This window comes from Symsagittifera roscoffensis, chromosome 4 (assembly GCF_963678635.1).
Source record: "Symsagittifera roscoffensis chromosome 4, txSymRosc1.1, whole genome shotgun sequence".
Classification (NCBI taxonomy): domain Eukaryota; kingdom Metazoa; phylum Xenacoelomorpha; order Acoela; family Convolutidae; genus Symsagittifera; species Symsagittifera roscoffensis.
In genome coordinates this window covers 47,468,065-47,486,633 of record NC_087065.1, presented here as the reverse complement: position 1 = coordinate 47,486,633, position 18,569 = coordinate 47,468,065, and the positions used below count along the sequence as shown (strand labels likewise).

The 18,569-nt window shown below is 37.8% G+C and overlaps 1 protein-coding gene across 1 annotated transcript in view; it reads right to left on the bottom strand.

The window, feature by feature from the left end:
• LOC134844912 (beta-1,3-galactosyltransferase 5-like) overlaps positions 1-18,265 on the bottom strand; it is a 36,260-nt gene extending 17,995 nt beyond the window's left edge. The window contains exons 1-3 of the mRNA XM_063861739.1: positions 18,122-18,265; positions 14,408-14,659; positions 13,407-13,448 (exon numbers count right to left, since the gene is read on the bottom strand). Of these exons, the coding sequence (XP_063717809.1) occupies positions 13,407-13,448; positions 14,408-14,659; positions 18,122-18,265 (438 nt within the window). The remainder of the gene's footprint in view (positions 1-13,406; positions 13,449-14,407; positions 14,660-18,121) is intronic.
• Positions 18,266-18,569: the final 304 nt, after the last annotated feature.

The window sequence follows — 18,569 nt, the reverse complement described above, 5'->3', positions numbered from 1 at the left end:
CTTGGAGCAATTTTGAGCAATACAATGTTTAGCTATTTGTCCGTGGAATCCAAAAAAAACAAAGAAGATCAAATAAACAGCAATTTTTCGGTTTCCGCAACAAATCTGTGATTGACTTGTTGCAGAACCCGCTTACAAATCAGAAAATGCACAGTTTGGTCTCGCAGTGTTTGTTTTTATAATGGTTATTTGATTTTGTTCTAAGTTTCTTTTTTACTTTCGCACTTTGCAAAGATTGAGCAAAAAAAGTTGACACAAAAACTTAGATCGAAACATAGGTCGAGCTATAATATGTACAAATAAATGAACAAGTAATTAAATGATCAAATTGCCTGATAAACGGCTGTGAGGAGGGAGGGTAGTTTATTGGTCACAATTGCACAAGAATAAAATCAATTCTGCAGTTATTAGAGCTTTTTTGAGATTTTTCCTTGAAAAAGTCATGAAAATCATCCAGACTTATAAAAACTAAAATCACTTCGTTCTATACTAGTGGAAAAAGTATTCTATTCGCGATTTCATTGGTTTGCTCTCTAAAATGCGGTTTTAATTGAAGCATTTTTGACAGCAATTACATCGTTTTTCAGCGAATTTTTATTTTACAAAACAAGATCATATGATCAGAGCTACACACTAAAAAACTATCAATGTTGTTGATTTCGAAGACTTACCATTGTAATATGGGTCTGAAATTAACAGTTAGTGCAGACAAGGAAATCTGGCTTTTTAAGATTCATATTACATTAGTAGAAATCTGAAATCAACTTTTGAGCTTTCATAGAGAGGATTTCGGATCGTTTGATCTTGGTCTAAGAGAAAAGCCAACTGAAAATCAAAGTAAGTTTTGTCCGAAATACTTAGTGAAAAATGAGTTTTAGAGAGTGTTTTATTCCACAAAAAAGGTTAAAAAGTTGATTTGATACGTTAACTACTCCCAAAAAAGCAAATCAATTGTATCTATGATCACAACGATAAAGTTTTAGAGGTCAAACGACGGTGTCAGACAATCCGAAGGCCAGTACCTGTCAACGATGGCTAGCACCGAAGTGTAACAGATATGGTTGACAAGATGATCAATGGACATGAGATAAAAAAATTAAATGAATCATTTTAACGACTATGAATTTCCCTCTACTGAAATGAAATTTGATTTAGTAAATAAGAAATAAAGATTACAGAATGAAACACTGAAGTGCTCAAACGAAAAGTTTTTGGCAACTACAATAAACCACAATTGTGATGGATCTTTAACTAGACTTTTGACTTTTCGAATGTCAGCAGTTGTGCTCGATCCTGTTTTTTCGTTTGCTTCTGCATTTTTCAATTTGGTAGAGGAGTTTCGTTCATTCGCTCTGGTATCTTCAACCGCTCTGTTGGCCCTGATTTTGGAATTTTGGTTAGCGGATGTCCCGTGGGTACTATCGATACTGTTGGTAGTTTTCCCATCACATGCTTCATTGATAGCAGCCTTTTGTCTTCGCTCTACTCCGATTCGTCTTTAGATTCGAATCGTCTTCTTTTTCGCCCGCTCTGCTTGCTGCGTTCGTTTTTTGTGTGTCTATCCCATTGAAGGCTAGCTTCTTTGGTAGCTCCTGTGACGTTGGTGGGCTTGTGATTACTCCCGAAATTCATTTCTTGGTCTTTCATATGGTAACTACGGATTTCCTAAGCAGTCTAACGTTACTTTTATAGTGAGCAACCTATACTTGTTCAGGTTTCGTTCAGTTGCGCGTTCATAAATCACGATAGTCCTGTTTTTGAGGTGGGTTTATCCCTTGATTGGGCTGTTTGTTTTTTTCCTGATAGTTTGGCTTAGTATCTGTTAGGTGCAAAGGGTGGTTTTTCATTCGGCCCCGTACTATGAGTCCAACCGGAAGCCCCTGTCGGGGTCAGCGGAATTTGGCATTGCTTCGGCCGCCAGATCAATTTCATGTTTTCAGGCAGATTCAGATTGCATTTATTTTGACCAGTTAAATTTGTTAAGTGACGGTTTTTTTCGTTAGATTTCTTGAGACCGTATTTTTTTCCCGCCGTGGTGCGCCTCGAATGGCGTCTTTTTGAGCGTTGTAATAGCTGAGAAACGTAAAGCACCGAGGGCCTTTTGGAGCATCTTCTCCAAGTATTCCAGTTTTCATTCTTGGGCTTATGTTAGAAGTGACTTTTTCAAGATTTTTCTATACCCTTGCCGTTACAAAAAGTATTTCATTTTTTTTGACGTGAAGTTAGTGCCTTGGTGGACATGAATTTTTCTAGGATTCGCATGATTGCTTATGTAACTTTTACGGAATATGAAATTTTCAATTGCGTTGTTTGTATTACAAACTCTCGCTGATGGCCTTCGTGAGAACCTATTCATCGCCACAATCAACCACTTCTTTAATACATTGAGGATTTCCCCAAAATTCTAATTTGACTGCCCAGTTTGTATTTCCCCGAAATTCTAATGGACTGCCTCATTGGGCTTCTTTGGTTGCTGAGTTTTTCCTTGTCTCCCCTGTTGCACATAGTTTAAAGATTCTTACCCTCAAGCATACACCCTCTACAATTTTCATCCTTATGAGGCCAAACTGTGCACTCTCTGAATTGTAAATGGAATCCGCAACAGGCCAAAATCAGACTTATTGCAAAATCCGCAACATTGCTACTTTTCTTTGATCTACTATGCTGTTTTGGATTCCACGAACAAATACATAAATCATTGTACCACTCAAAATTGCTCAAAAAATAGATGTTAAAAATTATATTGTAGTAGCCTTAAAAATTATATCTTTTAAATACATGAGTTGCTTTCACTAAAATAGAAATTTATTAGACAAGATCAGTATTGGGATTATTGTAATCCCAATTACTGACCAGTATTTGGGATCCATGAAATCCCAAATTCTGAACTAATTCGACGATTTGCTACGCGTTGGGTTTCTAATCGCTCTAAACCTAATGACTCCAAGTAATGGACATATTTCATATTTATTCCACATTATTCCAGTTTTTGGGATTCCAACAATCCCAAACATTTACCAGTATTTGGGATCGATGGAATCACAAAAACTGAACTAATTCGATGATTTGCTATGCGTTGAACTTCTAATCACTCTCAACCTATTGACTCCAAATAATGGACATATTTCATATTTATTCCACATTATTCCAGTTTTTGGGATTCCATCAATCCCAAATATTTACCAGTATTTGGGATCGATGGAATGACAAATACTGAACTAATTCAATGATTTGCTATGCGGTGAATTTCTAATCACTCTCAACCTAATGACTCCAAAAAATGGACATATTCCATATTTATTCCACATTATTCCAGTTTTTGGGATTTTTTAAATCCCAAATACTGACCAGTATTTGGGATCGATGGAATCCCAAATACTGACCTAATTTGGCGATATGCTGTGTGTTGTGTTTCCATACACTCTCATGAAACACATTCACTCCATACACTCCATCACATCCATACACTCCATTCACTCCATGAAATCCCAAATTCTGAACTAATTCGACGATTTGCTACGCGTTGGGTTTCTAATCGCTCTAAACCTAATGACTCCAAGTAATGGACATATTTCATATTTATTCCACATTATTCCAGTTTTTGGGATTCCAACAATCCCAAACATTTACCAGTATTTGGGATCGATGGAATCACAATAACTGAACTAATTCGATGATTTGATATGCGTTGAACTTCTAATCACTCTCAACCTAATGACTCCAAATAATGGATATATTTCATATTTATTCCACATTATTCCAGTTTTTGGGATTCCATCAATCCCAAATATTTACCAGTATTTGGGATCGATAGAATGACAAATACTGAACTAATTCGATGATTTGCTATGCGGTGAATTTCTAATCACTCTCAACCTAATGACTCCAAAAAATGGACATATTCCATATTTATTCCACATTATTCCAGTTTTTGGGATTTATTAAATCCCAAATACTGACCAGTATTTGGGATCGATGGAATCCCAAATACTGACCTAATTTGGCGATATGCTGTGTGTTGTGTTTCCATACACTCTCAACCCAATGACTACAATTACTGCATTTATTCGGCGTTGTGCTTCCAATATCAGTATTTGGGATTGACGCAATCACAAATACTGAATTATAAGTCGATATGCTGTGTGTTCCATACACTCTCAATTCAATGACTCCGAATATTGAAATTATTCGGTGTTGTGTTTCCAAAATACTAAAAAATGACTTCCACCGATTTAGGTAACCAATATTTTAAGCCTTGTTCGTGGATTCCGCTGACAATGGTTAAGTCTTTGCTTTTAAATTCCGCATTGCTAGAGATAAGAATTCCAGCTCAGTTTTTAATTTTTCATATGCAAGTTCAGTATTGAACAAAATTAGGAATCCACTTACAGTTTGCGGAAATCACTTACAGTTGAGGAATCCAGAACAACTACCTATATTTGCTTGTTGCGGAATCAGCAACAAAACAAATGTGCCGACAGAACTTACTTTACAGATATATGTATGCGGAATCCACTGAAATTTTGTTTGTGGAATTCACTTACATTTTAAGATTTTAACATTTTAACATATTTTAAGACTTGTCTCTGGAATCCAGGAACATGCAGACACAAAATTGTGCTCCTATCCAATGCACAGTTTGGCCTCGTAATGATTGACCCAATGTTCCTGTGGATACATGGGAACCAAATATCCTTGGCCGCCGAGAGCATTTTTGATGTTTCGTGGTGTTCGTAATGGAGGTTGTTGTTTTCTGCCTTGTGCAATGTTTTTGAGATCAAGTTTTTTGTCTATTCTATGTGAGTGGTCGCGAAGGTGGACGTCATTTACAAATTGTGAGTAGTATTTATTCATAGGGTGATCATTTGGAGCCGGTCGGGGTCCTTGGTTTTAACTCTTTCACTGATCGCTTTAAATTGTGGGTCAGAAGCATACTGTGGACTCGAAAAAACTAAGGTGAACTAACCCGGATAGCGCAGTATTCTAGGGAATTACTTATTCATTTCGGTGACTATGGAAATTATGTAATTCAACGGGTCTTTTGGGGAACGATTCTTCTTCAAATGTCGAAGGTATTAAAAGCACCGTTTTTGCCTTTGTGCTCTTTGTTTTGCATCAGTCTGAGCTTCTTAAAGTGTTTCCACCTCCTCATCGTTTTCACTAATTTCAAAGCTCGCGTGTCTTTCGAAATTTTTAAGCCAGTTTTCTAAATAATTTCTGCAATTTTCGTGTAACTTAAAATCTTGTCAGTTCCTGCGTAACTATCTTTATACTTCAAAATTTCCCCAAAAAATTTGAAGACTTAGTTTTGTGGGGTTGGGGACGAGAAATTTCCTGCCTCGTGATTGGCTGGAATTCTGTTGCGTTATAAATCGCCCTGTACAGGTTCTTTCAGATTTCGAAACTTGCATAATTTTAAATAAATCAGAGGATGCTAATAAATGACTTCATCTTTAACCCCGTGAACATCGTAAATCAGAATTGCTATCGTAATTGTAAGCAATCGACCCTCCCTTGGCTCACGATAATCCTAAATAGTCTTAATAGTTTTCTTTTTTCCTCCTTTTTTTAAAATTCATTTACCCTTGTTGCCTTTCGAGATGTGATGAATTTTGACCAGGCCCATCCTATTCAACACCGTTCGCTTTCGCCCGCTCCTTCAACCTGGCTGCTGTTGGAGTCTGGGCTAGAGTCTGACACACGCCGTTGCTTTTGTCCCTTCTTTTACGGTTCGACTTCCGCCGGTGCTGGTTCAGGTTGCGCCCGTATTTCGTTAGGTTTTTCCAACACGTAATTAGTTCAATTGCTCTGTGGCCGCTTTCTTCGAGTATGGCACCTTTTCAGAATTTCGCTTGTTTTTGCTCGCTCCGTATCGCCTCTGCTCGTGAGAGATCCTGGTTTTTCGCTCGCTCCTGACTTTTTCAATTCGATAGACGCGTTCCGTCCGTTTGCTCTGGTGGCCCTTTTTTGGAGTTTTGGTTAGCGATTGTTCCTTGGTTAGTATCGATACTGTTGGTAGTTTCCTCATCACAAGCTTAGATGATAGCTGCCTTTCGTCTTCGTTCTACTCCGATTCATCTTTGGATTCGAATCGCCTCCTTTTTCGGCCCGCTCTACTCGCTCCGTTCGTTTTTCGTGTGTCTATGCTTTTGAAGGCTAGCTTCCTTTGTAGCTCATGTCACGTTGGTGGGCTTGTGATTACTCCCGAAATTCGTTTCCTGGGCATTGTGGTCTTTCGTATGGCATCTCCGGGCTTCCTAAGCAGTCTAACGTTATTTTTATGCTAAGCAATGTGTTCAGGTTTCTTTTTATGTTATACATGTTCAGATTTCTGTTGGTTGCGCGCTGACAAACCAAGCTCGTTAATCCTGCTTCTGTGGTTGGTTCATCAATTGGTAGCGCGGTATGTTTGTTTTTCGTGATTGGTTGCTTGAAGATCTGTTAGGTTCAGATGGTGGTTTCTCAATAGGCTCCCGTACTCCGAGTCCGATGGGACACTCCTGTTGTGGTCAGCAGGATTTGGCAATGATTCGGCCGCCAGACACTTACATCTAATCAGGCAGATTCAGATTTTATTACGTTTGACCAGTTTGAGTTAGTTCTTTTGTTAGATTTCTTAAGATCGTATATGTTTTGCCGCCGTGGTGCGCCTCAATTGGCGCGTGTTGGGCGTTTTATTAGCTGGAAAACTTAAAACCCCGAGCTACCTTTCGAGCATCTTTTCCATGGGCTCCAAATTTTTCTTCTTCGGGTTTGTTATAATTGAATTGAGTTTTTCAAATTTCTTCCTTAACCTTGCCGTTACAGCAAAATTTCTATTTTCTCACGTGAAGTTAGTAGCTTAATCGACCTGAATTTTCTAAAGATTCCCATGATTGCTTTTTTAACGTTTAAGGAACTTGAGAATTTTATTTGCGCCTTTAATGACCTGTTTTTGAGCGTTGAAATAGCTGAAAAACGTAAAGCGCCGAGGGCCCTTTCGAGCAACTTCTCCAAGGACTCCAGTTTTAATTCTTGGGCGTATGTTAGAAACCGCCACATCCACGTTCTTTCTTTTTTATTCATTGAGGTAGTTTATGAGCCCCAAAAAGACTAACTGAACTGCCTCATTGGGCTCCTTTGGATCTTGAATTTTTCCTTGTCTTCCCTTTTGTATTTCCTTTTAAGGCTCTTACCCTCAAGCATACCTTCTCTATAAAATTTGACCAATGACGATGTTCCGTTGGATATACGGGAACCAGATATCTTTGGCTGCCGTGAGCATTTTTGACTTTCGGTGGTGTTAGTAATGGAACCTGTTGTTTGCTTCTTTATGCAATGTATTTGGGATCAAGTTTGTCCTCCATCACAAGTCAGTTGTCGCGAAAGTGGAAGTCAATTAGGAATTGTCAGTAGTAATTGTTCGTAGGGTGAACTTTTGAGTTTATGTCGGCGTACTTAGTCTTATTTCTTTCATAGATCGCTTGATTTTTTGGATCGGTTGCATACTGTGACTCGACAAAAAGAAAGATAAATAACTCGGGTAGCGCGGTATCCTTTGGACTACATTATAATTCCGGGGGACGCTGATCATTTTGCGATTTGAGGGGTCTTTGGGTGAAAAGGATTCTCTTTTAAATGCCGAAGGTATTAAAAGCCTCGTGTTTGTCTTTCTGTTTTCTGTTTAGCATTAATCTGAGCTTGTTGTATTTATTCCAGCTCATCGTCCTCGCCACTTTCAGAGCACAGGTGTCTTTTGTAAAAAAACTTCCAGATTTCAAAATCCTTGTTGTTTCTTGCGTAACTATCTTGGGAATTTAAAAATGCCCCAACTAGTTTGAAGAATTTGTTGAGCGGATTAAGGGATATGCAAACTCCCGCCTTCTGAATGGTTGATTTTGTGTTGCATTATAAAAGGTACTCAAGCAGTTGTTTCTGATTTCGAAATCTTCACAGTTTGATTGCAATGGCTAATAATCTCTAGTGTTTTATTTACTTCCTGATCCCTCGGATAAACGTTCAATGGCTTTGATTTCAATGGCTAATAATCTCTAGTGTTTTATTTACTTTCTGATCCCTCGGATAAACGTTCATTATTAAATCAGAGGACGCTACGAATTGATTCTATCTTTGCCACCGTAAACATGCTATCGTATATCAAAATTGCTATCGTAACTGTAAGCAGTCGATCCCTCCCCGTGGTCCACGATTGTTTTAAATAGTCTTTATAGTTCTCCTTTTTCCTCCTTTTCTTTATTTCAATTCTTCTTGTTGCCTTTCAGGATGTTGTCAATCTTGACAGCGCCCATCTTATCACCACTGTTCGCTTTTGCCCGCTCTTTCGTGATAACGTTTCGACCTGGCTGCTGTTGGAGTCTGGGCTAGAGTATGACACAAGCCGCTGCATTCAATCTTTCTTTTTCGAATTGACTTTCGCCGGTGCTGGTAGTTCGTAAGATTCTTCGAACACGTCATGAGTCCATTTTGCTTTGTGCCCGACTTACTTCGAGTTTCGCCCATTTTCAGAAAATCACTGGTTTTTGCTCGCTCCGTGTTGCCTCTGCTCGTGCTCGATCCTTGTTTTTCGCTCGCTCCTGCATTTTTCAATTCGATAGACGAATTCCGTCCGTTCGCTGTGATGGCCCTGGTTTTGAGGTTTTGGTTAGCGGCTGTCCCTTGGGTAGTATCGATACTGTTAGTAGTTTCCCAATCACACGCTTGATGATAGTGGTTTTTTGTCTTCGTCAGACTCAGTTTCGATTTGGATTCGAATCGTCTTCTTTTTTGCCGGCCTCCGCTCGCTGCGTTGGTTTTTTTGTGTCTATGCCTTTGAATGCTAGCTTATTTCGTAGCTCCGGTGCCGTTGGTGGGCGTGTGATTACACCCGAAGATTACACCCTTTGGCATTACACCCTTTGGCTTTCGTATGGCGACTCCGGATTTTCTAAGCAGTCTGAAGTCACTTTTATGTTAAGCAATCTGTTCAGGTTTCGTTTTATGTTATACCTATTCAAATTTCGCTCGGTTGTGCGTTGAAAAACCAAATTCGTTAGTCCAGCCTCTGTGTTGGGTTTATCTGTTGATCGGGCTGTTTGTTTTTTCCTGATTGATTGCTTGACTATCCCTTAGGCACAGTGGGTGGTTTGTCAATCGGACCCTGTACTCTGAGTACGACCGGATACTCTAGTTCTGGTCAGCGGGATTTGGCATTGCTTGCGCCGCCGGATCACTTTCATCTAATCAGGTAGGTTTCGGATTTTATTACCTTTGGCTTAAGTTGTTAATGGACGGTTTTTTTTGTTAGGCCTCTTAAGCTCGTATTTGCTTCCCCGCCGTAGTGCGCCTTGAATGAACTTTTTTAAGCGTTTTAATAGCTGAAAAATGTAAAGCACCGAGAGACCTTTCGAGCATCTTTTCCAGGGACTCCAGTTTTAATTCTTGGGCGTATATTAGAAACCGCCACATCCATGTACTTTTTTTATTCATTGAGGTAGTTTATGAGCCCCCAAAAGACCAACTGGACTGCCTCTTTCGGCTCTTTTGTTTCTTGAATTTTTCCTTGTCCCATTTTTGCATTTGGTTTTAAGGTTCTTACCCTCAATCATACACTCTACAATTCTGGAACATTGAAAATGATCCTGTGGATATCCTTGGCCGCCGTGAGCATTTTTGACGTTCCGTGGTGCTAGTAGTGAAGCCTGTTGTTTGCTTCCTTGTGCAATGTATTTGAGATCAAGTTTGTCGTCCATTCCAAGTCAGTTGTCGCGAACGTGGGAATCTATTACGAGTAGTGAGTGTTAATTGTTCATAGGGTGAACTTTTGAGTACATGTTGGCCTACTTAGTCTTAACTCTTTCATCTATCGCTTGAGTTTGTGGATCGGTTGCATACTGTGACTAGACAAAGCGAAAGAGAAAAATATCGGGCAGCGCGGTATTTTTTGGACTACTTTATAAATCTGGGGAAGAAGGTCATTATGCGATTTGAGGGGTCTATTGGGTGAAAGGATTCTCCTGTAAGTGCCGAAGGTATTGAAAGCATCCTGTTTGTTTTTTTTGCTTTCTGTTTTGCATCAATACGAGCTTCTTGTCTTTCTTCCACCTCGCCGTCCTCACCACTTTCAGAGCACGGGTGTCTTTCCAAAAATTTTCCAGTTCTTCAAATGATTTCTCCAACTTTTTATCGTAATTTAGGTTCTTAAAATTTCTTGCGTAACGGTCTTTAAAATTAATATTTAACCAATTTTTGAAGATTTTGTCGCGTGGAGTATTGGATCCGCAAATTACTGTTTTGTGATTAGTTGGTTTCCTGTTGCGTTACAAATTGTCCCTACCGGCTGTGTCAGAATTTGATGTTTGCATGCTTTGGTCTGATTGGCTATTTATCTCTAAATTTAATGTCCTTTCCCTCGGAAAACTTTCAATATTGAATCCAAAAACACTGCGATGGGACTTTATCTTCGCCACCGTGAATATGCTGTCGTATATCGAAATTAGTTCCTCTGAGCTAGTTGGATTTCGGGACAGTTAATCGGCTTATCCGACCTTAGCCTCCATCTCGAAGTCGATTGGTGTTAATCGATTGATCTATCTCGTTAACCGGCTAAACATCGTTTTACTTTTCTTGTTTTTCCGTTTAAGGACGATAAAAGGGCTTTGTGGTCGGTTATGTTTTTAAATTTCCCGCCCAAGACAGGGTATGGAAAATCATCTGCATCCAACACTACCGCTAGTATTTCTAGTTTGCTTGTCGTATAATTATTCTCGGTATCATTTCGGTAGCGCGATGCGAGCGATATCGGCCGCCAACCCTAGGAACCGAGTTGCTCAAGTGTGGCCCCTAATCCATTATAGCTAGCATCACAAACTATTCTTATGTCCTTATGGATATTGAAGTGTTTGAGCTCCACTATATTGCAACTTGGCATTTCAAGTTTCAAAAAAAACTTTCTTTCTTCTGTAAGATTCTTCTGTCCACAGGAAGTCGCTTTTTCTGCTTAATATTGGCTGTAACGGTGCTAACGATTTAGCTAATACTGGGACGTATTTTTGTGAAAACTTTGTATTGACGCCAAGAACGGTTTGGTTTCCGATATTGTGCAGGGCGGTCTTAAAGTTTCGATTGGGTCAATTTTTTGGATCAGACGCGTATTTCCATTTGGTGTGTTTTATGCCCAAGCCATTCACATTCCTGCGTTTTGTTAATTTAAATGCCAGATTTTCCAAATGTAATTTCTGTAAATCCTTTTCAACTGTTGATATTTGTTCAGCTTTTGATCCCAAAGGGATGATTGCCATAAGGATGTCGTCAGAAATGCACGTGATTGCGGAAATAATGACAAAATTGAATCCACTACCATTTAGAATTCGCCGGAATTGTGTTCAATCTGTAGAAGCCGGTTTTGAATCGGTACGTCCGCGTCTATTTACCCCTGTCTAATGGAAAATTGCGTTAGATGCTAGTTTCTGGGTTGAGTGCTAGTTGAACATTCGCAATATGATAAATCTGTAGTTCAAAAATTACGTCGTCATTTTTTCTTTCGCTGATTGTTTGCCCGGTCCTATCCATAATTTCTTCAATATTCAGTTTTTGATTTTTCTCCTTGTTCACGTGTCTATTTAGTTTGCGCGCCTCAAAACCGAGTTTTACCAATCCGTCTTTTTCGATGGTTATTACTATTGGAGAGACAAAATATATGTCCGAACAATCATGCTGCATTTTAATTTGCCCTCGATTTATGAGTTTTTTCATTTCGCCTTTGACTTTATCTTGCAACATTTTCGGAAGTCTCCCCCCTTTATTTTTGTTGGATGATGATAAGGTTTGCAAATCAATCGGCCTGCACCATGTAGTTTCGAGTTTTCCCGACCCAGTTAAAAAAAACTCACTGAAATAGTCCGGCCGTCACTTCAGTTTGGCGTGATGCTGCCCACTCATTCGACACGAGTTCGACAATCATTGTTTCAAGTGAGTTCCAAAAGTATGGAAATGGTTATTCACATAGTCGCGGAATTCTTGGAGCTCCGATGTTAGTTTTTATATCTGCGGATCCTAAGAATCTCGGATTCCCCGGTCGTGAAGATTGATATCGGCGAACCGCTGTCGATCCAGACGCTACGTTTTTGTCCGTGACTTTTGATCGACAGTTTTGCAACAACCACTTTCATGTGTTTCCTCAATCGTATTGTCATAACGAGATAGTTCCCTGGAAAATCTGAATGCCAGGAACGATTGCGATCCGTTGGTGTACTCATCCACTCCACTGCATTCTCATGCTGTGATGTCCCGTAGTCCGTATCTTCCCAATCGAACGGTTCACCGTCCTCCTGACCCTGGATCATACCTACCGACGATCGTCACTGATTGTTTTTTTTAGTAGGACAATTCGTTTTAAAAAGTCCCACTCTTTTACAAAAACTGCTTGTAACTCCCTTGGCTGCACAATCGTTCATGTGTTCCCTTGTAATTCCTGATTTGTCGTAGTTGTAGCACCTATGATCCCCCATTGTAGTTCCCCATCAGAATTGTTCTCTTCCTTGGATCGCCCCCTTTTTTTTCTGTATCCGACCCTTTTTTCTCTCCACCGATTCCGTTTAGATTTGTAGTCCTACGCCCGTCGGTCCGGTTGCAGTTACTTCCCCAGTTGTTGAACCATACGTCTTCACGTATTCAACCCCCTCCTCGCTTGTATGACAGCGCTATTCGCTAACCTCCTACGGTGTTTTTGTCGATCAACAAATCTAGATCTGGGCTTCGCGGTTCGTCATGTTCACTGTCAAAATTCGTGTATCCATTGTTCAGAAATTGCACTGGTCTCCTTTTGTGTAGTTCATCATGTCGTTTTACCCAGGCACAAGTACAGATTAGAGATGAGTAATTGTTCCGATTCCATTATATTCTTCCCGTCTACATCTGCCGCTAGAGCTCATATTTGCACCACGTAAGTGTGGCCGCAAAGTAAAATTTTGCTGGGTTGATAGAGTGTTTTGCATCCATTACTCGCTGAAAGCCGTTTATCCAGAATTCCCACAGCCTTGGTGCCTCGACGTGTTTTGGTGGCCAAAAAGACGTAATCCCCAGTAGTTCTCCAACCCGATTTTGTCGTGATTGCTGCGCCATCTTGAAACTTTTAATTCCATACGTTAAAAAATCTCAAACGTAAGCAACTCAATTGTATCTGTGGGCAGAACGATAATTTTTAGGGGTCAATCGACATTGTCAGACACTCGAAGGCCGGTACCTGTCAAAGATGGCTATCACCGAAGGAGGACATAACTGATTGACAGAATTTTAAATAGACATGAGCTAGCTTGAACTTTTTTAAGACTAATTTTAACGACTATGACTGTGTTTTTCCAGGAATCTCTGAATCTGGTCTGAACCAAAACAAGCCGTCTCGGTTTAAATTTCAAACTCACAAAACTAACCTTTGTATCTGCTGCGCATCTTCCTCCATAAACTGACGATGCCTAAAACAAACAATAACATTAGCACAAAAAGATCAAAACTTTTGACATCTTTTAGATTTCCTTTTCTTCCTATTCCATTTCTACGCGGTTAATTAGTTTAAGCTGCAAACATCTAAGCAGACCTTCTTGTTTTTTAAGGAAATAGCTGGGAACTGTTTCTCCGGAACGCAATTTACGGCTTCGAAAAACTTGCTTCGAATCGATGCTATATCTGATGCCCCAAAAACAACTTTCTCTGAAAAATATTACCAGAAAAAAAATTTAGAATAAATATGAAACCTTTTAACCCGAAAGTTCATAGAAAACAGTAATTCCTACAAAACCTGTTCACGCTAGAACAATTTTCTACGATATTTTACTGCCACATTGGCTGCGTGCGTTTTTTTTTGTCGCGCGCCCCCCTCAGTATTAGTGTTAAAGAATCATTTTAGGGTTAGTTTAAATTTTTTTGTTTTAAATCAGGCAAATAAGCGAATTTTTTAACGTCTTTGTCGCTTTCTCCGCAACTATTCAAGATAGCGGGTAGCAAAATTGACATATGGCTAATAAATGTACTTATAAATATCCGAAAAAAATCTAGTACAGAGTCTTCCAGATCTTTTGAAATATTTTTATCAACCGTGTTAAAATATAAACCAATATTTCAGTCTGTATTTTCAATATTTGCACAGATAACAAAATAAAAGTTCAAACTTCTTTCTCCCGGCGCTATCAAATGGTTTTCCTACGGGCGACGAGGAGGTCAATTTCTGGAGGGGAGGATGGCGTTAATTATCCTAAAGTTTAGAAATTTGCCAAAATTGTCAATTTAAATGTCCTTTGAGAAATAAAAAATGTCAAATCAATCAAAATGACATCCTGATCCCACAGAAAACATTGGTTTTAAACTTCCGGAGAACCAAAAAAACTATAATTGCATCCTTTAATATCTTGTCCGTATTCGTAGTAAATAAATTTACTTTTACTGTGTTTCGCTCCTCAGTCCGTCTGATGATGTGTTCCACTGTGCCTAGATAGGCGTAGGTGTCATCGTCCACCTTCAGGACATATTTAGCCCCTGGACACTTTTCATGCACCCACATGTACCCAATCATCAGCTGAACTGTGAGCAGTTTGTAGTTTTCTGCTACATTCACTACGATGACGTCATTGGTCATGAAGGTCTCCATTAGCAAGCTGGCGCGGTCCCAATAGGATTCCGGTTTGTTGACCTACAGAAACAAAGGCCTATGTTGAACGCTTTTGAGAATTTTTGAGCGTATGACTAAATAGAATAATTCTCAAAGGCAAAATAGTTGAATTGAAAAAAATGAAAGTACTTTAATTACAAAACTTTAGAAGGTATAAACTTCCATTTGCAACTAAAAACTTCTTCTCTGTAAAACAGCACCCTTGGGTTGACATGACAAGAAAAATATAACTATTTTGTGATATCACAGTGATTAACAGACATGGGCCAGTCTTTGGTCAGGTATATCAAAACTAGTTTTAGAGATGTTCTTGCTGTGGAAACATCCTCGCAAACAATTTAAGACATACGAATTTACGTGCTCAAATTATTTTTTGCGAAGCTGTTGAGCTTGACTAACTTTTATTATTTCATAACTATTTCTCATTAGCAGATATGTTGTGTTCAAACTTTGTCCAAATTTTTGTTATAAGCTCCCAAGAACTTTTAACGTTAGTGTCGTCAAAACAGATATGACCAACACTGAACAAATACATCTTTCAATTCTCTTAATTGTCAGTTTTGGGGCATAAAGAATAAATCAAGCTCAACAGTTTTCCAAAAAATTAATTTGAGCCCGTAAATTCAAATTCTTCATATTGTTATTATATTGATATTATCTGAACAAACGAAAAATGCTTTTATTATACACAACACAGATTCATTAGAAATTTGATAGCTCGGGGATACTTTCCAAACCAAATTGACACTTAAAAAAACAGTGCGAAGAACTCGCTCTTTTAATCAAGGTTTTGTTAGATATCACCAGTTTTGGTTTTTCTAATTAACACCTGTAAAAGAATGGCCTGAGCGGGCTCGAAGTTTTCTATTTTTTCAAAAATCAAAATTAAGTTAAGGACTATAAATTAATTATGAGAACAGAAAAAAGAAAAAACCTAGAAAATTTCCTCAAAATACAGAGTAATTTAATGATCGTGAACTGAGGGTTTTTATTGAAACCATCTTAGTTGGTTTCCAAAATTGTTTAAAAAACACACACAAAAAAAACAAAGTTATAGCGTTTACGCAAAAACTAGTTTTGTGATTTTCAAACATTATGGCAAAATAACTGCAATTTTTTTTTCAAAATACAGGAGTTTAAAAACTGCCAACTTAGCCAATTAAGCATACCTAACGCGCAAAAAATTTTGCCCTATTACAACAATCTAAGCGGCAAATTAAACGTTTGACTGAAAAGAAACAAGTAACATTTTGGTCTCACTGAAATTTAAGTAAGATATATAGCTTTATACTTTACACAGCTTGTAGGTAGACAAATTGAAAAAGAAAATAAAAAAGTCATTAGCTTGACTATATATAATTTTTGTATATTTCTTCAGTTTTTTTTAAATAAGCGATTTCAATATAGCTAAACCAGTCACCATGAAAAACGCACAGGGTTTCCTATTGATAAAAACCTCTAATTTAACTTTCCAGTTTACATATAGTTGTGAATGATTGCTTTTTGTTTGATTGGTGATCTTTCATAAAAACAACAAAATAATAAAAATTGAATAGCTGATGTAGTTTTTTTGTTCTCCTCTCATTGTTAATATTTAACAATTTTGGAAGACACTCAAATACAGCAATTGCTACTGGTGTTTTGATGTGAATATTTTGGTGTTTCGTCATTTTCATTTTGATTGTTGTTCCTATACCAAATTACTTAAGCTACCCACTCTGGAAATCTAAGTTTTTGATTTTTAGCATTTATCAGTGTATTCCTGGTTTAATTTCGGCATACTTTCCGCATACTTTCCGCAATTGAAGTGAATTTTCTATGGAATGAACACTTTTTTGAACCAGCGGAGTCGAAAAATTGGTCATTTCATGTGAAATTTTTGAACAAGAAAATTGATTTGTTCAGTGTTCTAAGCCCAAGTATTGAATACAGCATTTTTGAAAAAAGCTGGCAGTTACTTCAAATCAAAGAAAATTGTTAAGATTAATTGCAAGCAGTCGATGCAAAAAATTTTATAAGATTTTGAGTAAATTCTGTTCAAAATAATCCATTAACTTAGGGAGTAAAAACTTAGCATTGAGTTTAATTTTTTCCACAGGTGTAACTTATTAAACAGAAATAAAAATATGTCTGACACATTAAATATAGTAATTTTGTAACGCAACACCCGTTTTCATTTGGACATCTTAAGCTCTCCACGTTTTACTTTTGTTGACAAAAAATCTTGTTTATTCCAGTTTTGACTTTTGAAGAAAAATTGTGAAATGTCATTATTTGAATCAGCAAATCATTTGAAACAAACTTTTAATCAGAAACATTTCCTATTAGGATCCAGATAATTTTTCATTTTTGCCAGATTTCGTTTTTGATTTTATATTAAAACTAGTACATCAAAATAAAACGCAAATTAAAGTTTTGACCCTCTAAATTACCTGTTTGCAAAACGTAAATATTCAGAGCTTCCGTCAATGCAATTAAGTTTTGGTTTCAGGTCCTTACCATTTTCAAACTTTCAATTTTATTGCTCAGAATGTATTTCACATCGGTTGAACAGTTTTTTTTACTCGGCTTCTTCGAGAAAAAGTTCACTGAAATAAACACTCAATGCAAATTGTAAAAATAAAATTTTCAGACTCAGAATATACTGTTACTTATTTAAAGCCGAAAATTGATAACTGTATAGAGGGAAGCTTTGATCACTTGATCTTAGCCTATGTAAAGTTTTTGTCCAAATCTCATTTGAAAACAATCATTTTAGAAAGTAAACACCTAAATTGGCGTTCAAATTTTCCGCTAGTGTTTTACATTGCAGTACTGGCTATTAAGATCTCAGTTTCAAAACATTAATTTCAAACAAGATCGCATTTCAAAATGAAAACAATCCTGACAAATGAATTTTTTGGATTTGCTCATATCGAATTATAAAATTTTTGGGAAGAAACTTACGACAAAAAGCGTGACATAATTCATCGACAAGTTTTTGTAAATGTTCGGATTGGCCCACGAATGTCTGATGAGATGTCGTATTCCAGACCTCTCGGGAAGACTGGCAATTAAAATAACTACCAAATCCTTTTGAACACTTTTCGATTCAGGTAATTCACAGATTTTTGATTCTGAAAAAGTGAACAAATTGCCTTGCAAGTATGCAGAAGGTGTATTTTTAGCACCAAAACGAAATAAGTTTCTCAATTTTTGATTAGAGGATTCCATTTCTTCTTTCACAGAGTTTTCATCTACTAGTTTCATCCTAAATGTATCAAAATTGCGATTATTCGAGTTTTTGTAGAATACGAAGCTCATAATAAACACTTGAAACGCCATGATAAGTATTCCAAGTTTAATGAATGCACGCGCAACTTTGGCAATCAGTGCCATGCTCAGTTTTTAAATTTGCTAAAATTAAAATAACACATTGAAAATTTGGAAGAGTATGTTTTCTACTCTTTTTCCCTCGGGCATCTTTCAACTATTTCTAGCTACCTCAAAGAAATCATTTGCGTAGTTTCGCGCTTTTTTCCGGGCTCTTTCACAATTTTCCGGCATATTTCGCTCAGAAAGAGCAAAAACATACTCTTCAACAGTTAGAACATAGTTGAAGATGGGCTCGGGCAAAAGAGCCGCCATGGGGCACTTCGTGCCCTCAGGCCGGGCACTTTTTCCCTCGGGCATCTTTCAACTATGTTCCAACTACTACAAAGTTAGTGGTTTTTTAGCCAGAGCTAAGCCAAGCAAGTATCCTCTGCAAAACTATGGAAAATCGGTAGCTGACAGGTTTTTGATAACTAATCAGTAAATTGATGAAACTCAAACAATTTTCAGATTTCAAAAAGAAAAAGCGCACAGCACTTAAATGCTTTCGTTTTTATCATGTTTTGGGAAAGGCATCAACAAGGTTTTTTTTGTTATTATTGGAAACATTGAAAAAAAA